Here is a 19,273-nt window from a genome sequence, read left to right as displayed (position 1 = left end):
AAAAAAATTTTTTCTTTGACATAGTTTTGTTTTAAAAACTAAATCAAGAGCAAAAAAACTGTGTCAAAAACTGTGTCAAAGCTAATTAAATTTTTTTTTTATTAAATTAATTATTATTTGATATTAAATATGTAAAAATGCATTAAAATAATTTTTAAATTATATGAGAACAAAAATGCTATAATTTTTTTTTCAAAATAAATTTTTATATTTTTTGTTTCAACATCTGAAAGCTTCTGATAATTTTAAATTCTCTCCTTTTCCATCTCATTTCATCACACTGCATCATAAAAATGCAATTCCCGTTAAAACCTCGATAAAATTCTGTTACACGACGATAAAAATAGTTCAACAAAAAAAAAATGAGAATATAAACACCTTTCTCTTCGCCATTTAGAACCATTTAGAACACTTCTGCCACTTTTTCTCGACGAACGGTAAATTTTTATCACACCTCATCATTAACGATTTAACAACTACTCCACAGCATCGTTCTAAACTAAAATCACTCGAACATCATCATTATATTATTATAGACTAACAAACATTTTTTTATTATTTTTTTTTACATTTTTACAAACAGATATCGAACATTTTAAAGGCAATTGAAACATAAAATTTAAAGAAAAAAAATTCGAAACCCTTTTTATCATCACTCAACGAGGCAAAAAGGAAGAAGGAAGTGTTGCGATAAAAAATAACATTAAATTTAAATGACGTCATAAGACACGTGTTTACATCAATTTTATTCGAAAACAAGTAAAAATAGAAGTGATTGATGTCTCTATCAAATAGTTTCGAGATTTATTGCTCGAGATCATTTTAAATAATTTGTTGCAAAAAAAAATTAAATAAAAAATTCATCAAAACAAATAATAACTAAGCAGCAACAGGAAATAAGGAGCAAATTTAATAGAAAAAAATAACAAACAAAAAAAAATCATGAATATTGAAATAAACTTGTGCAATTTTTTATTGTTATTCATGTTTTTATGTAACTTTTTCCACTATTTTTCTGTCGAGTGTTCCAACAATGGGACAGAATCTACGGGAAATTACAACAACGTCGAGCTCCGAGGCGATGCCGATGATAAAAAAATTATTATGAAAACAATATCAATTTCCACAAGTACGGGCAGCACTTCAATTGGCAGCGAGAAGCATCTCGTAGATGTGCAAAGTTTGTCGTCATCGTTAATGGAACCAAATGAAAATGCGGCGAAAATAATGCAAAGGATTGAAGGAGATAGATTCTCGTTCGAACAACGAGACGATGATGATGAACGCAGCAGCAGCAACGGCAACAACGACAAAGACGAGAAAGGAGGAAGTAAACAAATTTTATCAAGAAAACGGAGATATCTTAGCTTTCCATCCGGCAGCAGTTTTCAAGTTGGTAAGGATTTTTATTTATCTTTCAAAAGCACCTTGATACTTTTTCTTCTTCTACTTTTTTTTGAGTTTGTGTGAGAAAAAAGTTTCATTTTATGTTTCAATGATAAAAAAAAAGTTCATAGATCAAAGAATTTGTGAGATTTATTTATTTATTTTTATTTAAAAAAAAAAATTTTTTTCTGCCCATTTAAATATAATTTTTTTAATATTAATTTAATAAAAATAAATTTTCAAGAAAACAATTTTAATAAAATTGAAATTATTTAATCAAAAATATTTTCATATTTTTTTTAATTTAGCATTTTTAATATTTTTTAATTTCTTAATATTTATTAAAATTAATTTTGAAGTAAAAAAAATAAATTAAAATTTATTAATTTAAAAAATTAAATTATTTTAGAAAAAAAATTAAAATTATTATTTTTTTTATTTTGAAAATTCAGCATTTTTAGTATTTTTTTTATTTCTTTATATTTAAAAAAATAATTTTGAAGTAAAGAAATTCAAATTCAAAGTTTAACAAAATCAAATTATAAAAATTTATTATGTTTAAAATAAATGAACTTCAAATTTAAATTTTTAAAAAAATTTTTAAAATTATTTTATTTTTTTTAAAAAGTTTAAAGATTTTTTAATTAAAATTTTAAAAATTTCAAATTATAAATTTTTTAATAAAGAAAATTTTTTAAATTTTTTTTTAGTGAAAGATTAAAAATTTAATAGCATTAAATTTTTTGAAAATAATAATTAAATAATTTTTAAAAAAAATTTTGAAATTATTTTGAAAAATTAATTTTAAAATAATTTAATTGTTTTTATTAAAATTTATTTAATTTTTTAAAATTTTTTAATTTTTTTTAAAATTTTAAACTATTTTTTTTTATTATAATTAAAAAAAAAATAAAATAATAAACTAACAAAAAAATGAATTCAATTTTAAATAAAAAATAATTAATTTAAATTTTAAATAAAATTAAAATAAAAATTGAATTAAAAAAATTAATTAATAAAATATAAAATAATTTAAATTAATTTTTAATTTTAATTAAAAATTATTTTTTTTTAAATATTTTTATTTTAATTTTCAAAAATTAAAAAAAATGATATTTAATAAAAAAAATCTTTCCATCAAAATTTCTCTTTGAAACCATTAATTCATGCATAAATCGAAAAATTTTCCTTTTCAGTTTATGATCAAACGATTCCCATCATCAACTTAATCGACATTTTCACAATTGGCGTAACCGTTGCTATTGCATGGGCCCTTCCATCCGAACCTTTGTACAAAATTCACGAGCAAATCTTGGACAAGTACAAACAAGTCGAAACAAATCGCATCGACGAAATCAAACAAGAGCTGCTGCAAGAGAAAATGGACAAAGTTGCAAATATCAAGCACGAACCCAAATATCCGACAAATCAAACGACGACGACGTCAGATAACGTAAATCACTTGTACCTCACACCGCTAAATTGGAATAAGAATGACTGGGCCACGGTAATTCAAAGGTAACTCAACTCAATTCTTCTCTTGTGCAACATTTTCTAAAATTTCCTTTCTCTCTTTGCATCATCATCAAAAAAGGATTGCAGCAATCAAGCCGCTACAACAACAACAACCGCAGCCAACGAGACGAATGCGTTACTACCCGGTCTTCGGTAAACGGAGTGTAAATGAACGTTATGTAAATCACGAAGATATGTTTTATGCACATCATCATCGGGCATCGCGTCAAACGTTGTATGAAAAAATCGAGAAATTTCTGGAAGCGTGAGTAAATTTCCTTTTTTTTTTGTTAAAATATGCTTTTTGCAAATAATAATAATGGAGTTGTTATCTTTTATTGTTATCCTTTTGTCTTTTGTCGCTATTTTTTTGCCACACAAAAACACAGGAAGGGACTTGATGGAATGCAATGTGTTTTAAGAGCACTTTGCGAAACTGGACAACGATCGAATAATCACGAGCCCGGAACGTTTTTACAGGAAATTATGAGAGCGGTTTTTAGGTTTGCACGATTTTTTGTTATTTTTTGATCGAATGTCTTGATAATTTTCCAATTTTTTTTCGTAGTTTGCCGGGTCAAGTGATAAGTGAGTCGATAATGCATGAAAAACATCAAAGTTACGATGAGGCGCATTCGCATGAAGAGGATTGTCAGGAGAAATACAGTAGATGCAATCATAGTATTTGGGATTCAAATTTTTTGTTCTAAAATTCGAATTAATGAAAATTATTATTTTTTTATCTCGTTAAAAATGACAAATAAAATTATTTTTCAAGAAAATATAATTAGTTTTTTTTTGAAAGTAAAAAATTAATTTAACTTGAAAAAAACTTTTTTAATAATTTTTTGTCATTAAAGGAATTTTTGAACATGAAAATTTATAATTTTTTTTTTTTTTTTTGAAAACTTTAATTATTTTTTTTTAGCAATTTGAATTAAAATAATTATTTAGTTAATAAAATAATTTAATATTTTTTTTATAAAATTAAATAATTTTTTTATTTTAAATAAAATTTATTTAAATTTTGAAAATTTTAAATAATTTTAAATTTTTTTTTTAATTTTAAATCTTATTGATTTTTTTTTTATCTTTTTCAACGTTAAAAATATTTAGAATAAAAAATAATATTGCAACAAAAAAATCTTGTATTCAGTTCAATTTTAATTTCTTAAAATTTATTTAGTACAAAAGCATCTTAATTTTGTAAAATGTTTCATATTTTTATTTTTTTTGTTTATATTTTTTTAATTAAATTATTTTTAATGAAAACATTTATTTGAGAATTTTTCTAAATATTTTTTTAAAATAAAATTAATTTCTTGAAATAAACTACAAATTATTAAAAAATTTAAAAAAATCTATCAATTGTTGTTTTTGATCTAATGATCTTCGTTTTGGCGCCAAAATTTAAAATCAAAATTTTCAAGTAAAACAAATCATTTTTTGTCTCATGAAATAATCTAAAATGTAAAATTTAAATAAAAAAAGTAATTATTAAAAAAGTAATAATTTTGGTTAAAATTTTACATTTTAGATTATTTCATTAGACAAAAAATTATTTTTTTTTTATTTAAAAATTTTAAATTTTAATTTTGGCGCCAAAATGAAGATCATTAGATCGAAGGTTATTTACAATTGATAGATTATTTTTTTAATTATTTATTAAGTTGTAGTTTATTTGTTAATAAATAATTATTTTATCAAATTTTTGGTTATTTTTGTTAAAAATTACAAAAATTAAAACTATTTTTGATATTTTTGCCAAATATCATTAATTTTTTTCTTAATTTAAAAGAAATTTTCACTAAAAATTGAATTTCGATTAACAATTTTCTTCCAATCTAATTATTTCCTCATGAATCACCTTCGACGCTAACACTTCTCTCGACATCTCACTCGCATTCCGTTAATTTGTCTTCTTTTCTTTGCAGAAGACGAAAAAAATCAAGATAATCAAATATTGACCAATCAATTAGGTGACATCAATCGTGATTGATAAATTTAATTTACACCGAAAGAAAATTCTCGAAGTAATTGTTTTGTCATCGCTGTTCTGTTCTACTCGCTGGCACTCTTTTTTTTTCTCCATTTAATTTACATTACCGACTCGTCGTACTAACTAACAGCGCCAAGTGCGATGCCGTTAAAAAGTGTCACACTATTATTATTTTTATAAAATGTTGAGAAAAAAAAACGATGACAACGTCAACTTTATTGTTCTTTCTCGTGTCGCTTTTTTTTCACAACTCTCTCGTATGTTACACGAGACGCGAACGAAGAACGGAGAACGACAGTTACGAGAGATGACAAAGTTAATTTACCTATATATTCAATCTTTATGCAATTTGCTTTCAGCACTCTCGGCAAAGAACACACACTTCAACATCAATCAAGTAGAAAAACTATTATTTTCACATTTAATTTCTTTTTATTATTTTATGTGCTCGAGAGTTGACTTTGATTTTTTTCCGTTTCATTTTTTTTTATTATCGCCTCTTTCCTTATGCGCAATTTTTCTGCAAGCAACAACGAAGAGAAAAAATAAAGAGAAGTTGTAATAAAAGTGCAATCGAAAAAAAATACATAAAAGTGTGAGAAAAATTCAATGATCGAATTGCAATTAAAAATGATGTTAACTAAAAGGAAAAATAATAATAATAAAGAAAATGTCACTTTGACTTTTTTATCGATAATAATTGTATTGAGTGCACTAATTGCGAGTGTCGAGTGCGAAGAGAAAAATGTTACGCAACATAAAACACGTCGAGTCAAGCGTTTCTTGAGTATGAGACCCGGGCAGAGATTTCTTGTAAGAATTTTAATTAAATTTTAATTTTAAAAAATTTTTATTATTTTTTTTAATTTTAATTTAATTAATTTTTTTTTTAGTTTAATATATTAAACTTATTTGTTAAAATTAATTTTAAAATTTATTATTTAACGAAAATTAACTTTAGGCTTAATTAATTTTTTTTTTTTAAATTAATTAATTAATTTTTTTAATTAATTTTAATTAATAAAATTCAATTTTTTTAATAAAATTAATTTAAAATTATTTTTTTTTTAAATTAAAATTAAAACTTTTAATTTTTTAAATTATTAATTAATTAATTTAATGATTTTTAATTTAAAAAAAATAATCAAATTTTTTCTTTAATTTAATTTTAAATTATTTTTTTAAACTAAAATAAGCTTTAATAATTAAAATATTTTTTTAAAATAATTTATTCATTCAAATTAATTTTTTTTAATATTTTTTTTATTTATTTTAAATTTTTTTTAAAATTAATTTTATATTTTTTTTTATTTAAATATTTTTTGCTTTAATTTTTTTCCAACACAATTCAAGATATTTTTTTTATTTTAAATATTTTTTTTACTTTTATTTATTTTTCAGGTTCGTGTAAATGGACGAGAAGATGCCTTATACGACATTCCGTCATGGGCACATGCTTATGGATTTCGTGCGAACTACGACATTATCCAACCGTTGCATTCGTTTCCCTTTCACATCATCAATCGTCGCTCAGTGCACGATGAAGTGGAAAATTTGATTGATTTGCAGTGAGTTTCTTTTACAATTTTTTCTCAGAGAAAATAACATTTTTCATTGATTTGAATCTGAAAAGTCACGACCTGGATGGCAAAGCGTGTTTGATGAAAACATTTTGCGATGCAACAACTTGGAAACAGACGTCAAACGTGAAAATGGGCATGCTGTTCAAGGTGTTTCAAGTGATATTTGCGTAAGTTTTGCCATAACATGCCGCTTTTATTGCAATCAAATGATCAATTAAAAGTTTTATAAGCCACTTGTTGGGTGCTTATGCGGATTAAAAGGGCTGTTTAATGGTTTTTGATGCAGTTTTCGACGGAAATTGAAATTTTGCTTTATGATTTTTTTTTTGCAGGAAACAAACAAAATATCTGGATGAGGAAATGGATTGTGAGAGTTTGCAGGAAAAGTGTCCTTTTAGTTTATTGGAGTTGTTGCCGTTTACTGATATTTAAATTTTAAGAACTGAATTTTTAAGGCTAAAGAGTAATTTTGACATTTTAAAAAATAAAAAATTAATTTATTTGTAATTTTTTTTTAAGTTTTACATTAAAATATTTAATTAAATTAAAATTAAATAAAAAAATAAAATAAATAAATAAAAAAAAAAATTAAATTCATTAAAAAATTTTAATAAAAATATCAAATATTTCATTAAAAAAAATTTAATGATAAATAATTTAAATAAAAAATAAATTTTATTTTAAATTATAAAAATATTTTTTAATATTATTTTTACTTTTTTAAATTTTTTCTTTTTAATAATTTTTCCAAAATAATAAAAAAGAAAAATTTGGAATTTGTTCAATTATAAAAATTATTTTTAAAAAATTTTTAGAAAATATTGACACTTTTTAATATTTTTTTTCTTGTCCAAATTACTCTTTAGGACTTGAAATTTATTATTTTTTAAGAAAAAAAATGATATTTTTAAAATAAATTTGTTAATCATAGTAAACTTTGACTTTATAATTATTTAAAATATTCTCATTGAAAGAATTTTCTCAAGAATTAAATTTTTAAAATTTAACCAAATTTTCGTTTTCAAATATTTTTGTGCTAAAAAAATGTCAAATTTCAACCTTTTACGCACTTTGAGCTGCTTTTCTCCAAAAAATTTCAAAAACCCGAGTTTTATTCCCATTAAACGTTGTTACGCCTTGAACTTCAGCAACGGCAATAATTCTCAAAACGGGCACAATTCCTTCGCAAGACAAAATCCTGAATGCCTCAAAGTCGAATGTGATCCAAAAATCCAACGTCAAGACCAAAAACTTCCTCAACTCATGAAATCTTTCAAAACTGACCAAATTGGAGCTTATCGCGCATGTCCTCCAGTTCCTGAGAAGCCTCTTGTCAAATGTGAAGATCTTCCGCCAGAACCTCAAGCTCCTCGTCGCAAAAGAAAACCTTTTGTTCCCGCTTCGGCGTGTAAAAAACCATCCGTTTCCATGAGCATGACTTCTTGCGACAAGATGAAAGAGGAAAAATGCAAAGTAATTCAGCTAAAAAATTGCCCAACAGCTCGCGTTCCTCCAAAATGCTTCATAATTGATCGTCGCCCGGATTGTGAGCCGCAAAAATATAAATTTCCGGAATTCTCTGCGTGTTATAAAGTGCCAAAAAGTACGAGATTTGACGAATGCATGTGTCAGGAAAATGCGAGACGTGCTTATTGTTAAATTTATTAAAATAATTTAACGTAAAAAATTGTTTTTATTCGATTTCTAATAATTTTGTGAAATGTGTGAGCGGAGATTCGTCACAAAGATGGAAAATTTCTTCACAATCTGCTCCATGTCGTCCTAATTCTTCAACTTTTTCGTAATATTCTTTGTCGTGAAGCTCGTTGTCGTCGAAGGATTGATGCTCGGAAGGTCTAAAATAAAAAAAAAAATAAAAAAATTAATTAAATTAAATTATTTAAATAAAATAAAAATTAATTTAATTTTAAAATTATATGAAAAAAATTATAGCTTTAAATTTAATAAAAAAAATAATTATTTAAAAATTAATAAAAAAAATAATAATTTTTGAAATTTTTTAATAAATATTTTCAAATTAAAAATTTAAAAAAAAATAATTTAAAAAAATTATTAAAATGAAATTAAATTATTTTTTAAAATTAATGAACAAATTTGCAATTATTTAATTTTAAAATTAAAAAAAAATATTTTTTTTATTTATTTAAAATTTCAATATTAAATAAAAATATAAAAATTTAATTAGATTAATTTTTGAGAACAAATTTTAGATTATTTAAATTTATTTTTTTTAATTTACAAAAATAATTAAAAAATAAAATAAATTAAAATTTAAACAATTTTTTTTTATTATTTTAAAAGTATTGAGGATTTTTTAAATGTTCATTCAAAATTTATTTGTAAAAAAAACTCACGTTAATAACACATGCAACACTTCCGCCAACACACAATCCTCGTGTCGATGAATTGGATGCTTCGCCATTTCACAAATGCTTCGTTCAAGGCATTCCTCATGATATCCATACCTAAAAGTAAAAAACCATTTTTAACCGAAAAATTTCCCTCATAAATTCGAAAAATTCCGTTACATCGGCAACATTTCCCTGAAGGAATTGTAAAAAGCTCCCGCCGGAATGTCATTCACGATCCTTGTTCCATTCAAATATTTCTCGTAATTCGCTTTCCGCTTCTGTCGCACCAAATTTTGCTCATCTAACGATCTTTTTTTGTACCATCCGGGAAAATTAACGGGATTCGTAAAGACTCTCACTGTACTCGGAAGATCAAAATTCGTTTGCCATCCAGAATTTACTTGAACTTTGCGATTATTTAGATCAGGAGACTCTACAAGACTCACAACTGCCATGCTGAGCTGTTTTAAAAAAAATAATTAAAAGTTGAAAAAAAAATAATTTAAAAATTAAAATAAAAAAAAATAATTTTATTAAATAGAAATTTAACTAAAAATCAAAACTAAAAAAAAAAATATTTTTTTAAATAAAAATTTATTTTTTTTTTAATTAATTTATTTTTTATTTTTTTATTAAATTATTTTTTTTTTTATTAAAAAAATTATTTTTATTTTTTTTTAAATTAAACAAAAAATATTTTTAAATTAAAAAAAAAAAATTAATTTAATTTTAATTTAATTTAATATTAATTATTATTTTAATTAAAAAAAAAATTTAATTTTTTTTATAAAAAAAATAATAAAAAAATTTTAATTATTTTTTTAAATTTTAAATAATGTTTTAATTAATTTTTTATACCTAAATAAATAAAAAAAACTTTTACCTGAATAATTGGATTTTTCGGAAAAAGTAAAAACGCCTTTGAACTCGAAATAATAAAAAATATCACAAAAACTCTTCTGAAGAAATTCATTTTTTGCTTGTATTTTATCACAAAACTCTCAACAAATGACGAAAAGTAAGAAATTCTCATAAAAATTTGATCGTGAGTAAAAAACAGGTCAATAAACAATTTTTTGTTTAACGACAAATAATCATGCGACACTTTCAAAAAGTGCTAATTGAACCAAGAACGTGCTCTACTTTCATAATTCTTCAATTTTTTGTCTTTTTAATTTATTTTCCGATACAAAAATCTTTAAAAATCACATCGAGAACGTCTTCGACGCCGACTTCGCCGGTAATTTTGCCGATGGATCTCATGGCAAACCTCAATTTTTGCGCTAAAATTGCCAAATCAACAAATCCTTGTTCCGGATCGACTTCTAAAAAGGCTTCGATGAACTCGAGTGCTTGTGTCAAGTGATGTCGATGTCTCATCCGACTTAAAACTGGATTTTCAAAGGATGGATTTCCGCATCTAAAAATAAATTTTTTAAGTTTTGACATGAAAAATTAAAAAAATTGAAATTTCTTACAATTCTTTCAAATGAGAAGACAGATGAACCACTGCTTCGTTCAATCCATGGTTAGTTTTGCAAGAAATACAATGAACGTTGCTTAATTTTTCCAAATTTTTGATTTCCTCAGGTGAGATAAGGTCGATTTTGTTAATAAAATATACAATTTTCTTCGATTTCAGGCTTTGATCTGTTTTTAATCCAAGATTTTCGGCGTAATTTCTCAAAAATTCCTCAAAATTTTGATTTTTTACAATTTCTGTGGCGTCAATGACCATCAAAACCAAGTCTACAGTCTCCAAATATTCTTTTGCTCGTGAAATTCCCTCATTTTCTACCACATCCGACGTTTCTTTCCTCATTCCCGCCGTATCTGCTAAAATAATTGGATGTCCTCCGATGTTCAAATTTTTTTCAATGATGTCACGAGTAGTTCCTGCGATGTCAGTTACTATCGACACCTTTTTTTGGCACAAAATATTAATTAAACTGCTTTTTCCGACATTTGGCGATCCAATAATTGCCGTTCTCACGCCTTCTCGAAGTCTTTCTCCTTTTCTGCCGTCTTTTAAATGCTGTTCAATGTCTTTCGCGAGCATTTTCAGCTTATTTCTAACTTTTTCCAACGTATCATCTTCGATATTTTCATCCTCCGCAAAGTCAATGTATGCCTCAAAGTGCGCCACACACCGCAAAATATCTTTTCTCCAACCCGCATAGAGTTTACTCAACGATCCGCTCGCTTGAATCAACGCTTGACGTCGTTGCAGCTCCGTTTCAGCATGAATTAAATCCGCAAGTCCCTCAACTTCGGTCAAATCGAGTTTTCCGCTGTAAAAGGCACGTTTCGTAAATTCTCCCGGTTCAGCAGGACGAAAATTCGGCAGAGAACTGAGCGCTTCGAGAATTCCTTGAACAACTGCAGTGCCGCCGTGTACTTGAAATTCGCAAGAATCTTCGCCGCTGAAGCTTTGAGGCCCGGGAAACCATAAAACGAGACCTTTGTCGATGAGTTCGCCCGAAATTGGGTGTCTTAAGGAACGAAGATGGGCATTACGAGGTTTGAGGGCGAAATTTCCGGCAATTTTTTGGATAGAGTTCAGACTATCAGGACCTGAAACGCGAATTACTGCGACGCCGCATTTGCCAAAACCTAAAAAAAATTAAAATTTATTGAAAAATTTTGAAAATTTAAAGAATTTTTAAAAATTACCTGATGAAAGGGCAAAAATTGTATCCGATTTTGCCTTTTTCTGAATATGACATCGACGAATTTGTGTCGTAAATGGAAGAAAAAGCTTTAATTTCTTCAAATTTATCATTAAAAATGTTTTAAATTAATGAAAATGCGTGAAAAATTAAGAAAATTATTCAAAATTTTTGATTTACAGCTCGTTTTGCACAATGCAAAATTCAAAATTTTGAAATTACGCACTGGGATTGCCTTAAAATTATGAGACGAATGAAATTGATAAACAAAATTTATCATTTTCATTCGTCTCATATTTTTAAAGGCGATCCCAGAGCACAATTTTAATTTTTTTTTGCATACTGGGTCGAAATTCGGGGAGTTTCTTCAAAAATAAAGCATTCTGGGTATTAAAATAAAATAACCTCGTGTGACGTCATTCGCTTTCTCCGTAAAATTCGCGAAAAAACCTTCTAAAAAAAGCGATAAAATTAGAAATTTATGCAAATTAGTTGTGTTTCGCATACAACGTAAGTAAAGCAAGTAAAGATTTGTGGTAAAACCTTATCGTTGACACTTTTTTTGCTCTTTCAAAAAACCAAACGCATCATCGCCATTGCTGGAGAGCCATTAAAAAAATCATAAAAAACTGCAAAAAAATGAACCGTGGAGGAAAAATCAACGCAAAACGAGCATTGGAGGTCATCCAACAAGCTGCCGACGAAGTAAGTTCCGACAGTTTTTGCGGCTTCTCGGAGGAAGAAGATGCCTTGCCAGCAAAACGTTTACGAACGTTTACGTACAAACCCATACAAGCCCATACAGAAGTCCCCATGAGCGGTCGTTCGAGCGTAATTTCACAATATTCCGAAATGGGAACGACCAAAATTGAGCGAAAACCCACGCGTCGTCCCGATCCGCACGTGAATAACCGAAATGCGATTATGGCGCGCGAAAATCGACGCAAACACAAGGAAAATCAGGAAAGGCTTGAGCGCGAAAATGCCATCTTGCAGAAGGAAAATGAAGAGTTGCGTGCCCATCTGAAGGCCAAAGATCGTCAAATTAGCAGTTTGCGGCACGAATACAAATATTTGAAGAGCATAATTGCGAATAAAACGCAAATTTGTGAAATTTTACGCGCCGTACAAAGTTCCCGGCTCCCGCTGACCTCAAGTTTGGAGAATTTTCGCAGTGATCCGTCGCACACGGTAATGCGCGAAATGTCTCCCGCAAGCGTTTCAACTGTATCCGCAACGACATCCGGCTACCAATCGCCCTCGACATCCGAAAATTCCGGTACAGACCTCGACGATTTGCTCGACGAAGCTTTTTCTAATAATTTTTCCGTTACAGACTACGAAATGGATGCCAATGCGTTACCTACAGACCCGAAATGGGCGAATGATCCAATTTTTTCAGATATTCCAGCCACTTCGGAAGACGTCGATGTCGATCATTTCTTGGATTTTGTCGATAATCCAAATTCTGAGAGTACAACAGGACCAATTGTACGCGACGAACACAGTTATTCGGAAAATATCGAAGACCCGGGCGTTTGTGTTCACATTTCCAACCAAAAGGTATCGATAGAATTCTGCTCCAAATGTCACAAAGGCGCCACAAATGCATTTATGGACGACATTTAAGCATTTTTTCACTTGGTCGGTATCTATTTATTTATATTTAACACAAAAATTAAAATTAGTCAAGTATTGATTTACTTAAAAAAAAAAATTAAAAATAAGAATTTAACTTTAAGAAACAGAAATGTTCATTTTTTAATTAATTTTCTCAAAAAATTAAAAAAGTAAAAATTAGATTTAGCAAAAATTCATAGCAAAATGTTAGTAAAATATTTTTGTGTGGCAATTTCAGGAACAATTCATTGACCAGAGACATCGCAGAGCACAGAGCTGCAATTGAAAAGGTGGGAAAACCGCATCCAATGACCTTTGCTTCAGGAATTTACATGAAAATTAGGTTGGTGTTGTTCCAAACACTTGAAATTTAATCATTTTTAATAATTTTTAAAATTTTTATTTTTAGGAAAAGCATTTTTGGAGCTAAAAATGGATTTTTTATCATGAATTTCGAGCAAGAAATTTTTTTCGCTCAAGAAATATTTTTTTTTAGTTAAAAATCGAGCCAAAAATGCTTTTTCCTAATTTTTAAAAAATATTTTAAAATTAATTTCTGAAGCTCTGTGTCTTGTTTGCACAAAAAATGTATCAAAAAAATCTCCCATCTCTTCAAGTTATCAAAAATAAGCCATTCTACTAATATTCTTTGTGTTTACAGCTGAATTCGTGAATCGATTTGTTTCTCTTAGTAAAAAAAATTGTAAAAATTCATGGCTAAGTATTTCTGAAAAGAAGGAACGTATCGAACCAATTCTACAATTCTATGGTTGTCAACAGGAATTTTTGGGATGTCAAGAACTGAAGGAAAAAAATTTATTTTATTTTTTTTTGTGAACAAAAAAATTTAAAAGAAAATCTAAAAAAAATATTTTTTTTGAAAAAATTTTAAAAAAATTCTAAAAATTTTTATTTCTTGAAAAAAATTTAAAAAATTTTCAGTTCTTGAAAAAAAATTTAAAAAAAATCCCTGTTGACGACGAAAGTTTTTTAAGCACAAATATTCTCATTATAAATTCTGTTCCATGTTACAGCCAAAAAAAATGAGTGTTTTTAGTCAAATAATTTAACCAAATTAGCCAAAGAATGAAAGGAAAAGCCACGAAGATGAATGGAAAAATTGTGATGGTCACAGGTACTTGATGAGAAACTTTGACGAAAATTCATTGAAAGGAGATTGGAGCGGAAATGGACTTTTTGGAAAGCATCGTTTGTCAATTTTTGGAAAAATCAATCAATCCGAAGTCAACTTTTTGAAACAGAAATTTTTAGACAATCAATTTTTCGATGCCCATCCGTTGCTCGAGTCTCCTTTCAACTGTAGATTTGGCTTTTTTACCCTTTTTCTATATATTTCTTTACAAAATTTGAATTAAATCTCTAAAAGTTACATTGAGTGCCACACAAAAATATTTTACAAAAGATTTTTATGAACAATAAAAAAAAGTCATAATTGCTGGTTGAATGTCCTAAAACATAGAGTTGAACTTGTAAAAAAGGACAGATTATGATAAAATCAGTGCCAGTTAAAAAAGTGTAAAAAAAATTACTTGATAGAAAATTATTCGTAAGTGTTGATGTTTTCACCAAACAAACAAATTTAAGTAAGTTTTACTTTTATTTTAATTTTAAATAAAATAAAATAATGAAAAAAATGTATCAATTAACCTAAAATAATGGAATATGATAAAAAATAAATATTAATTGGTTGATTATAAAAAAAATAATTTTTGATGTTTTATTCAATGTAAGTTAAGAAGTATTTTGCTTGAAATCTTCAGTCATTTCAAAATATTAAAACTTTGGTAAGAATTTACTTTTAAAAATTTTATTTTGTAGGAATTATATATATATTTTTATTTTTAATTTTAGGGAATCAAAAGTCATCAAAATTTTGGATACTATTTTGCCTAAATTTAAAACAAAAAATAAATCTTCGAAGCGAAAATCATTTGAAAATTGACAAGAAATTGTTGAAAATTCTTTTTCTTGCTTATTTTTATATAAAATATATATTTTTTTTTTTTTTTTTGATGAAAAAGAATTTTTTAATCGATATCAGGGACAAAAATATAAAAATTTGTTTTAAAAATAAATTTAAAAAATTTTGAAATTTTTAACAAATTGAAAATCAATTTTAAATTATTTTTAGTTGACTTTTTGTAAGAAAAAAAAATAAAAGAAGCTATTTTTATTATTTTTTTTAAATTCCGAAATTTTAATTAAATTATTAAAATTTATTAAGAAAAAAATTTTTGGCTTTCTTCAAATTAAGTCAAAAGAAAAATACATCTCTTCTTATCAAAAGTCAATAAGAAATTAATAAAAAATTCTCGATCAATTAAAAATTTAATTATGAAAAAAAAATTAATTTTCTTGTTAATTTAAAAAATAAAAAAAAAAATATTTTATAAAAATTTAGTTATTCTTTAAGTTTTAAATTCACCAAAAACTTAATTTATAAAAGAAAATGTTCATTTTTGTGGAAAAATTGAAACTTTGAATATTACAAGTCATTAAAAAAATTTTCAAAAAATACTTAAAATTTAATTTTTAATTTTTTTAAGGGTCTTCTGCCTTTCAAATTAATCAAGAATCATCCATAATGAGCTATAAAATTACAAAAAAATAATTATTTATTTTAAATTTCGCCATTAACGTGCTCTTAAGACCTTAGATTGAAAATACTGGATTGCGAAAGGTTAAATTTAAAGAAAAAAATTGATTAAAAATTATCAAAAAAATATAATTTTACAACAAAATATGATTTTTTTCGTGTTTCAAACTTTAGACTTTCAGACTTAAAATAATAGAAAATATTTTTTGAATGTTTGATTTCTAAAAAAATATATCAAATGAATAAGTTTTAAAAAAAAATATAATTTCTCAAGCCTTGAACTAATAAAACACCTCATAGAAAATTCCATTTCCTCCTCATAAATACTCAACGCGTCAAGTTATTGAACCCATTCTTGACCTCTGAAGTTGTCTGCCATCTGTTCAAATTATCAAACAATTTATTTTATTTTATTTTAAAATGATATCACCAGTCTTATATTTCAATACGATTCATAACCTAATAACAATCAAAACGCGTTGATTAATTGCTATTTATTCTAAAATTATTTTTTTTTTGCATTCTTATCACTTTTTTTTAAATTTTTTTCATCTATCCGTTCCCCTTTCTTGACTCCATGCCTCTTCCAAACTTTCGACACTTTCTGCCATACTCCCGAAATCGTGACAGCCTTTTTTGCACAAATTTAATCCGTCGAGCTCGACATATTCGATTCTCGTTGATTTTTCTTTTTTCATTTCAAGCGAAAGACATCCGAAGCAGTTGAAATAATTCACGAAAAATTCCTTGAAATTTTTAAAAAATCCATTTTCGTCGAAATTTTTCGATTTCAAAGATTCTCGTGACCCAAAGTAATCCGTAAAAGTCGAAAATCTGTTGATCAACCAAACCGAGCTGCGAACGGAAGACATGCTCGTGTCTTGATTACACTTAATACGTAAATAAATAGATTTAATTCATTTGATGATGAGTCGATTTTTTTTGCAGCAGCGACTAAAAATAATCTTCGGTGAGTATTTTTGCTGATTTGGCGTTGTGGTAACTGCGATTACTGCGAATGTAACTTATGAATGAACTTTTTTGATTTTTTGAATTTTTTTCAGGATTTTCTTCGTTTTCTTGCTCTAAAAGAGGTTCTTCAGCATCACTCGGATTGCCGTTATTCCATTGAATTGTGACGGGACGTTCGCTGTATCGCACTTCGGGATCCAAATTCTCCAAATTTTGATTTCGCACGAAAGGAAACGCTTCAACGCCTCCCGTTTGACTCTTGATGCAACACAGAAACTCGAAGAGATTTTTCTTGCGGAATTTTTTTCTGCGAAATTTTTGCGTCTTATCGCCGTCGCGAGTGCAACCAAATAGCAAAGAAGTCATCGCGTTACGTTTATCTCTACCGCCGACTGATACTATGTCGCTCCATCGGTTTGTTTGCGCGGGGGATTTGTCTTTGTAACTGGTCGTAAAATTGCAGAGATAACGATTTAAATCGCTTAGAAAAAATTTTTTTCGTGAAGAGCGAGACTTTGAATGACAACGTAACCGACTGAACTACTGAGTTGTCTTTCAAAGGCACACATATATTTATTTACTTTGTCGTTTCGAGAGACAAACTACGTGTGTAGAATAAATCGTAGAAGTAATTGAGGTGATAAAAAGTAACACAGAGAGTGCCAAAATAAATCATCGTTTCGTCGAAAAAAATGACGACAAATTTTTTTTTTAAATGTTTGAAGAAATTTTCTTGAGTCACGTGTTTTGAAATTTTTAAAAATTCTTTTGAAGAGGAAAATTTTTGATGAAATAAGCTTTGGTTTGGACATCCTTGACGTTTTGTGTGAAGTAAACTTTGAAAAAGGTGTTAGTTACTCAGAACTGAGTGCGATAAATCGTTCGTTATCACGTTCCTCGTTTTTATTTCTTCTACGTTTTTATCAATTATAAATGTTTTTATTACTCATCAAATATTGTTTCTTATTTCTATTTTTAGGTAGATGCCATTAGCTTTTGTATCATTTTTTGAATTATTTTTATTTTTAATTTTTAAAATTAATTTATTAAAAATTTTATTTTATTAAAAATTTGATGAGTTTAAAACAATTTAAGTAAAATAAAAAAAATAAATAAATTTAGTAAAAATTCAATATTTGGTAAAAAAAAATTAATTCAATTAAATAATAAAAAAAATAAATTTAAATTTAAAATTTAATTTTCTCAAAAAAAAAAAAATGGCGAATAAATTCAATATTTTCATCATTAAAATTCTCCTCATAAAAATCATTATGAGACAAAAAAGAAAATTTTTAAATATATTCGCCTTACAAATTTTTTTTCAAAAAATTTAATTTTCTTTTCGTTTTGTTATGTTAACTTTTCAAATGAATAAAAAAAAGTAAGAAAAAAAATAAAAATTTAAATTTAAAAAAAAATTTTTTTTTTTCTTAAAGAAATTCTTAAAAATTTTCAAAAATCATAGAAATAAAATTAAATATTTTTTTTATGAAAAATCTAAATTTTGATAGAAAACAAAAATTTATTTAATAATTTATTAAAACTAATTTTATTATTATTTTTTTATGAAATAATAAATTAATTATTTATTTATTTTATTATTTACTTTAACTTTGAGATTTTAAAGTTGAAAATTCGTATATTTAATTTAAAAAAATAATTAAATTATTTAAAAAATATTAAAAAAATTGAACAAAGAAAAAAAATCAAAATTTAATGATTTTTTATTATTCATTTACAAAAATTAAATTTTTAAATAATTTTAAACCCAAAAAAAACCCATATTTTTTTAATTTTATTTTTAAAAATAAAAAAATAATTTTTTAAAATATATGAAATTGCTTCTGAAAACTTTTCTTGGGTTTATTAATTTTTTTTTAATATGATTCATATAATAAAATATATTTACTCATTGTTTCAGCCTCAATATAAAGTTTAAAATGTGCTTCTCTACATTTCAAAACAAAGAAAATTAAATATTTAATAAATAAACGCGAACAAGGCTTTACTTACCTGCATCACATGAACCTTTATTGACTTTTAAAATTATTTACAAAGCTTAAAATAATTATTTTCCATACAAATGAATAAAAAATATTCAAATAATTACACAAAACAAATCAAAATTTTAAAAATTTTCGCAAAAAAATATAAAAATTGACAAAAAATCGGGCTGAACGGGGATTCGAACCCCGGGCCTCTTGCACCCAAAGCAAGAATCATACCCCTAGACCATTCAGCCAGATGAATGAACGTTCGCCAATGCCAAATACAAAGCAAGTCACGTGAATCGCATTACGAAACAAACTGGTTTTTCGAATTGACAGTTTGAAAGTTTTTTTAAAAGCGAAAGAGAAAGGTCAAAATTGTTATTTTTTGCTTTTTTATCACGAATTTCAAAGAAAAAAAAATTAAAAAAATGTTTCAACTCAAAAAATTTAAAATTTTGTAATTTTTAAAAAAATATTTCGAATAAAAATAAAATTTTAAACATCAGAACTTTACCTTAATGGTATAAAATTTCAAGAATGTTCATTTTT

General features: G+C 25.9%; 5 protein-coding genes and 1 non-coding gene across 9 annotated transcripts; 3 read left to right on the top strand and 3 right to left on the bottom strand.

Moving 5' to 3' along the window:
• Positions 1-984: 984 nt before the first annotated feature.
• LOC134837850 (uncharacterized) lies at positions 985-3,611 on the top strand. The gene is made up of 5 exons (XM_063853243.1): positions 985-1,396; positions 2,583-2,904; positions 2,981-3,166; positions 3,291-3,404; positions 3,470-3,611. The coding sequence occupies exons 1-5, from the start codon at positions 985-987 to the stop codon at positions 3,609-3,611; spliced, it is 1,176 nt and encodes a 391-aa protein (XP_063709313.1).
• A 1,672-nt stretch (positions 3,612-5,283) lies between these two features.
• Positions 5,284-6,957, top strand: LOC134827377 (uncharacterized). Its single transcript, XM_063839978.1, has 4 exons — positions 5,284-5,713; positions 6,302-6,468; positions 6,534-6,650; positions 6,816-6,957. The coding sequence occupies exons 1-4, from the start codon at positions 5,510-5,512 to the stop codon at positions 6,913-6,915; spliced, it is 588 nt and encodes a 195-aa protein (XP_063696048.1). The 5' UTR covers positions 5,284-5,509; the 3' UTR covers positions 6,916-6,957.
• A 1,219-nt stretch (positions 6,958-8,176) lies between these two features.
• LOC134837849 (uncharacterized) lies at positions 8,177-9,310 on the bottom strand. Its single transcript, XM_063853242.1, has 3 exons — positions 9,033-9,310; positions 8,859-8,969; positions 8,177-8,339 (listed from the first exon to the last, which is right to left on the bottom strand). Exons 1-3 carry the CDS (start codon positions 9,308-9,310, stop codon positions 8,177-8,179), a joined length of 552 nt encoding a protein of 183 aa, XP_063709312.1.
• A 704-nt stretch (positions 9,311-10,014) lies between these two features.
• Positions 10,015-11,643, bottom strand: LOC134827199 (tRNA modification GTPase GTPBP3, mitochondrial). The gene is made up of 3 exons (XM_063839772.1): positions 11,529-11,643; positions 10,334-11,468; positions 10,015-10,275 (listed from the first exon to the last, which is right to left on the bottom strand). Exons 1-3 carry the CDS (start codon positions 11,635-11,637, stop codon positions 10,032-10,034), a joined length of 1,488 nt encoding a protein of 495 aa, XP_063695842.1. The 5' UTR covers positions 11,638-11,643; the 3' UTR covers positions 10,015-10,031.
• A 282-nt stretch (positions 11,644-11,925) lies between these two features.
• On the top strand, positions 11,926-14,675 carry LOC134827200 (uncharacterized). Of its 4 annotated transcripts, none has more exons than XR_010161756.1 (4): positions 11,926-12,803; positions 12,861-13,168; positions 13,383-13,434; positions 13,806-14,675. XR_010161756.1 is itself a non-coding variant. In XM_063839774.1 (3 exons), the coding sequence occupies exons 1-2, from the start codon at positions 12,164-12,166 to the stop codon at positions 13,151-13,153; spliced, it is 933 nt and encodes a 310-aa protein (XP_063695844.1). In that variant the 5' UTR covers positions 11,926-12,163; the 3' UTR covers positions 13,154-13,168; positions 13,383-13,551. The 4 variants fall into 4 exon arrangements, 2 of the variants coding, with proteins under 2 accessions (XP_063695844.1, XP_063695843.1); XR_010161755.1 differs by having other exon boundaries at positions 13,383-13,487; XM_063839774.1 differs by lacking the exon at positions 13,806-14,675 and having other exon boundaries at positions 13,383-13,551.
• A 4,228-nt stretch (positions 14,676-18,903) lies between these two features.
• Trnap-ugg (transfer RNA proline (anticodon UGG)) lies at positions 18,904-18,975 on the bottom strand. The gene has a single exon. It is a non-coding gene; the product is annotated as a tRNA-Pro (tRNA).
• Between the last annotated feature and the right edge of the window lie 298 nt (positions 18,976-19,273).

The sequence above is a fragment of the Culicoides brevitarsis genome, chromosome 1 (assembly GCF_036172545.1).
Source record: "Culicoides brevitarsis isolate CSIRO-B50_1 chromosome 1, AGI_CSIRO_Cbre_v1, whole genome shotgun sequence".
In the NCBI taxonomy this organism is placed as follows: domain Eukaryota; kingdom Metazoa; phylum Arthropoda; class Insecta; order Diptera; family Ceratopogonidae; genus Culicoides; species Culicoides brevitarsis.
This window is presented reverse-complemented; position numbering and strand designations above follow the sequence as displayed.

Excerpts from the sequence above, each read along its gene's own strand:
- LOC134837850 (XM_063853243.1), top strand. The coding sequence starts at position 985 with ATGTTTTTATGTAACTTTTTCCACTATTTTTCTGTCGAGTGTTCCAAC. Across the intron at positions 1,397-2,582 it reads CGGCAGCAGTTTTCAAGTTG|TTTATGATCAAACGATTCCC; the intron begins GTAAGGATTTTT and ends TTTCCTTTTCAG. Across the intron at positions 3,167-3,290 it reads ATCGAGAAATTTCTGGAAGC|GAAGGGACTTGATGGAATGC; the intron begins GTGAGTAAATTT and ends ACAAAAACACAG.
- LOC134827377 (XM_063839978.1), top strand. The coding sequence starts at position 5,510 with ATGATCGAATTGCAATTAAAAATGATGTTAACTAAAAGGAAAAATAAT. Across the intron at positions 5,714-6,301 it reads GACCCGGGCAGAGATTTCTT|GTTCGTGTAAATGGACGAGA; the intron begins GTAAGAATTTTA and ends TTTATTTTTCAG. Across the intron at positions 6,651-6,815 it reads GTGTTTCAAGTGATATTTGC|GAAACAAACAAAATATCTGG; the intron begins GTAAGTTTTGCC and ends TTTTTTTTGCAG.
- LOC134837849 (XM_063853242.1), bottom strand. The coding sequence starts at position 9,310 with ATGGCAGTTGTGAGTCTTGTAGAGTCTCCTGATCTAAATAATCGCAAA. Across the intron at positions 8,970-9,032 it reads TTCAGGGAAATGTTGCCGAT|GTATGGATATCATGAGGAAT; the intron begins GTAACGGAATTT and ends TTTTACTTTTAG. Across the intron at positions 8,340-8,858 it reads GTGTTGCATGTGTTATTAAC|ACCTTCCGAGCATCAATCCT; the intron begins GTGAGTTTTTTT and ends TTTTTATTTTAG.
- LOC134827199 (XM_063839772.1), bottom strand. The coding sequence starts at position 11,637 with ATGATAAATTTGAAGAAATTAAAGCTTTTTCTTCCATTTACGACACAA. Across the intron at positions 11,469-11,528 it reads AATTTTTGCCCTTTCATCAG|GTTTTGGCAAATGCGGCGTC; the intron begins GTAATTTTTAAA and ends AATTTTTTTTAG. Across the intron at positions 10,276-10,333 it reads TCTTCTCATTTGAAAGAATT|ATGCGGAAATCCATCCTTTG; the intron begins GTAAGAAATTTC and ends ATTTATTTTTAG.
- LOC134827200 (XM_063839774.1), top strand. The coding sequence starts at position 12,164 with ATGAACCGTGGAGGAAAAATCAACGCAAAACGAGCATTGGAGGTCATC. Across the intron at positions 12,804-12,860 it reads CTCGACATCCGAAAATTCCG|ACTACGAAATGGATGCCAAT; the intron begins GTACAGACCTCG and ends TTTCCGTTACAG.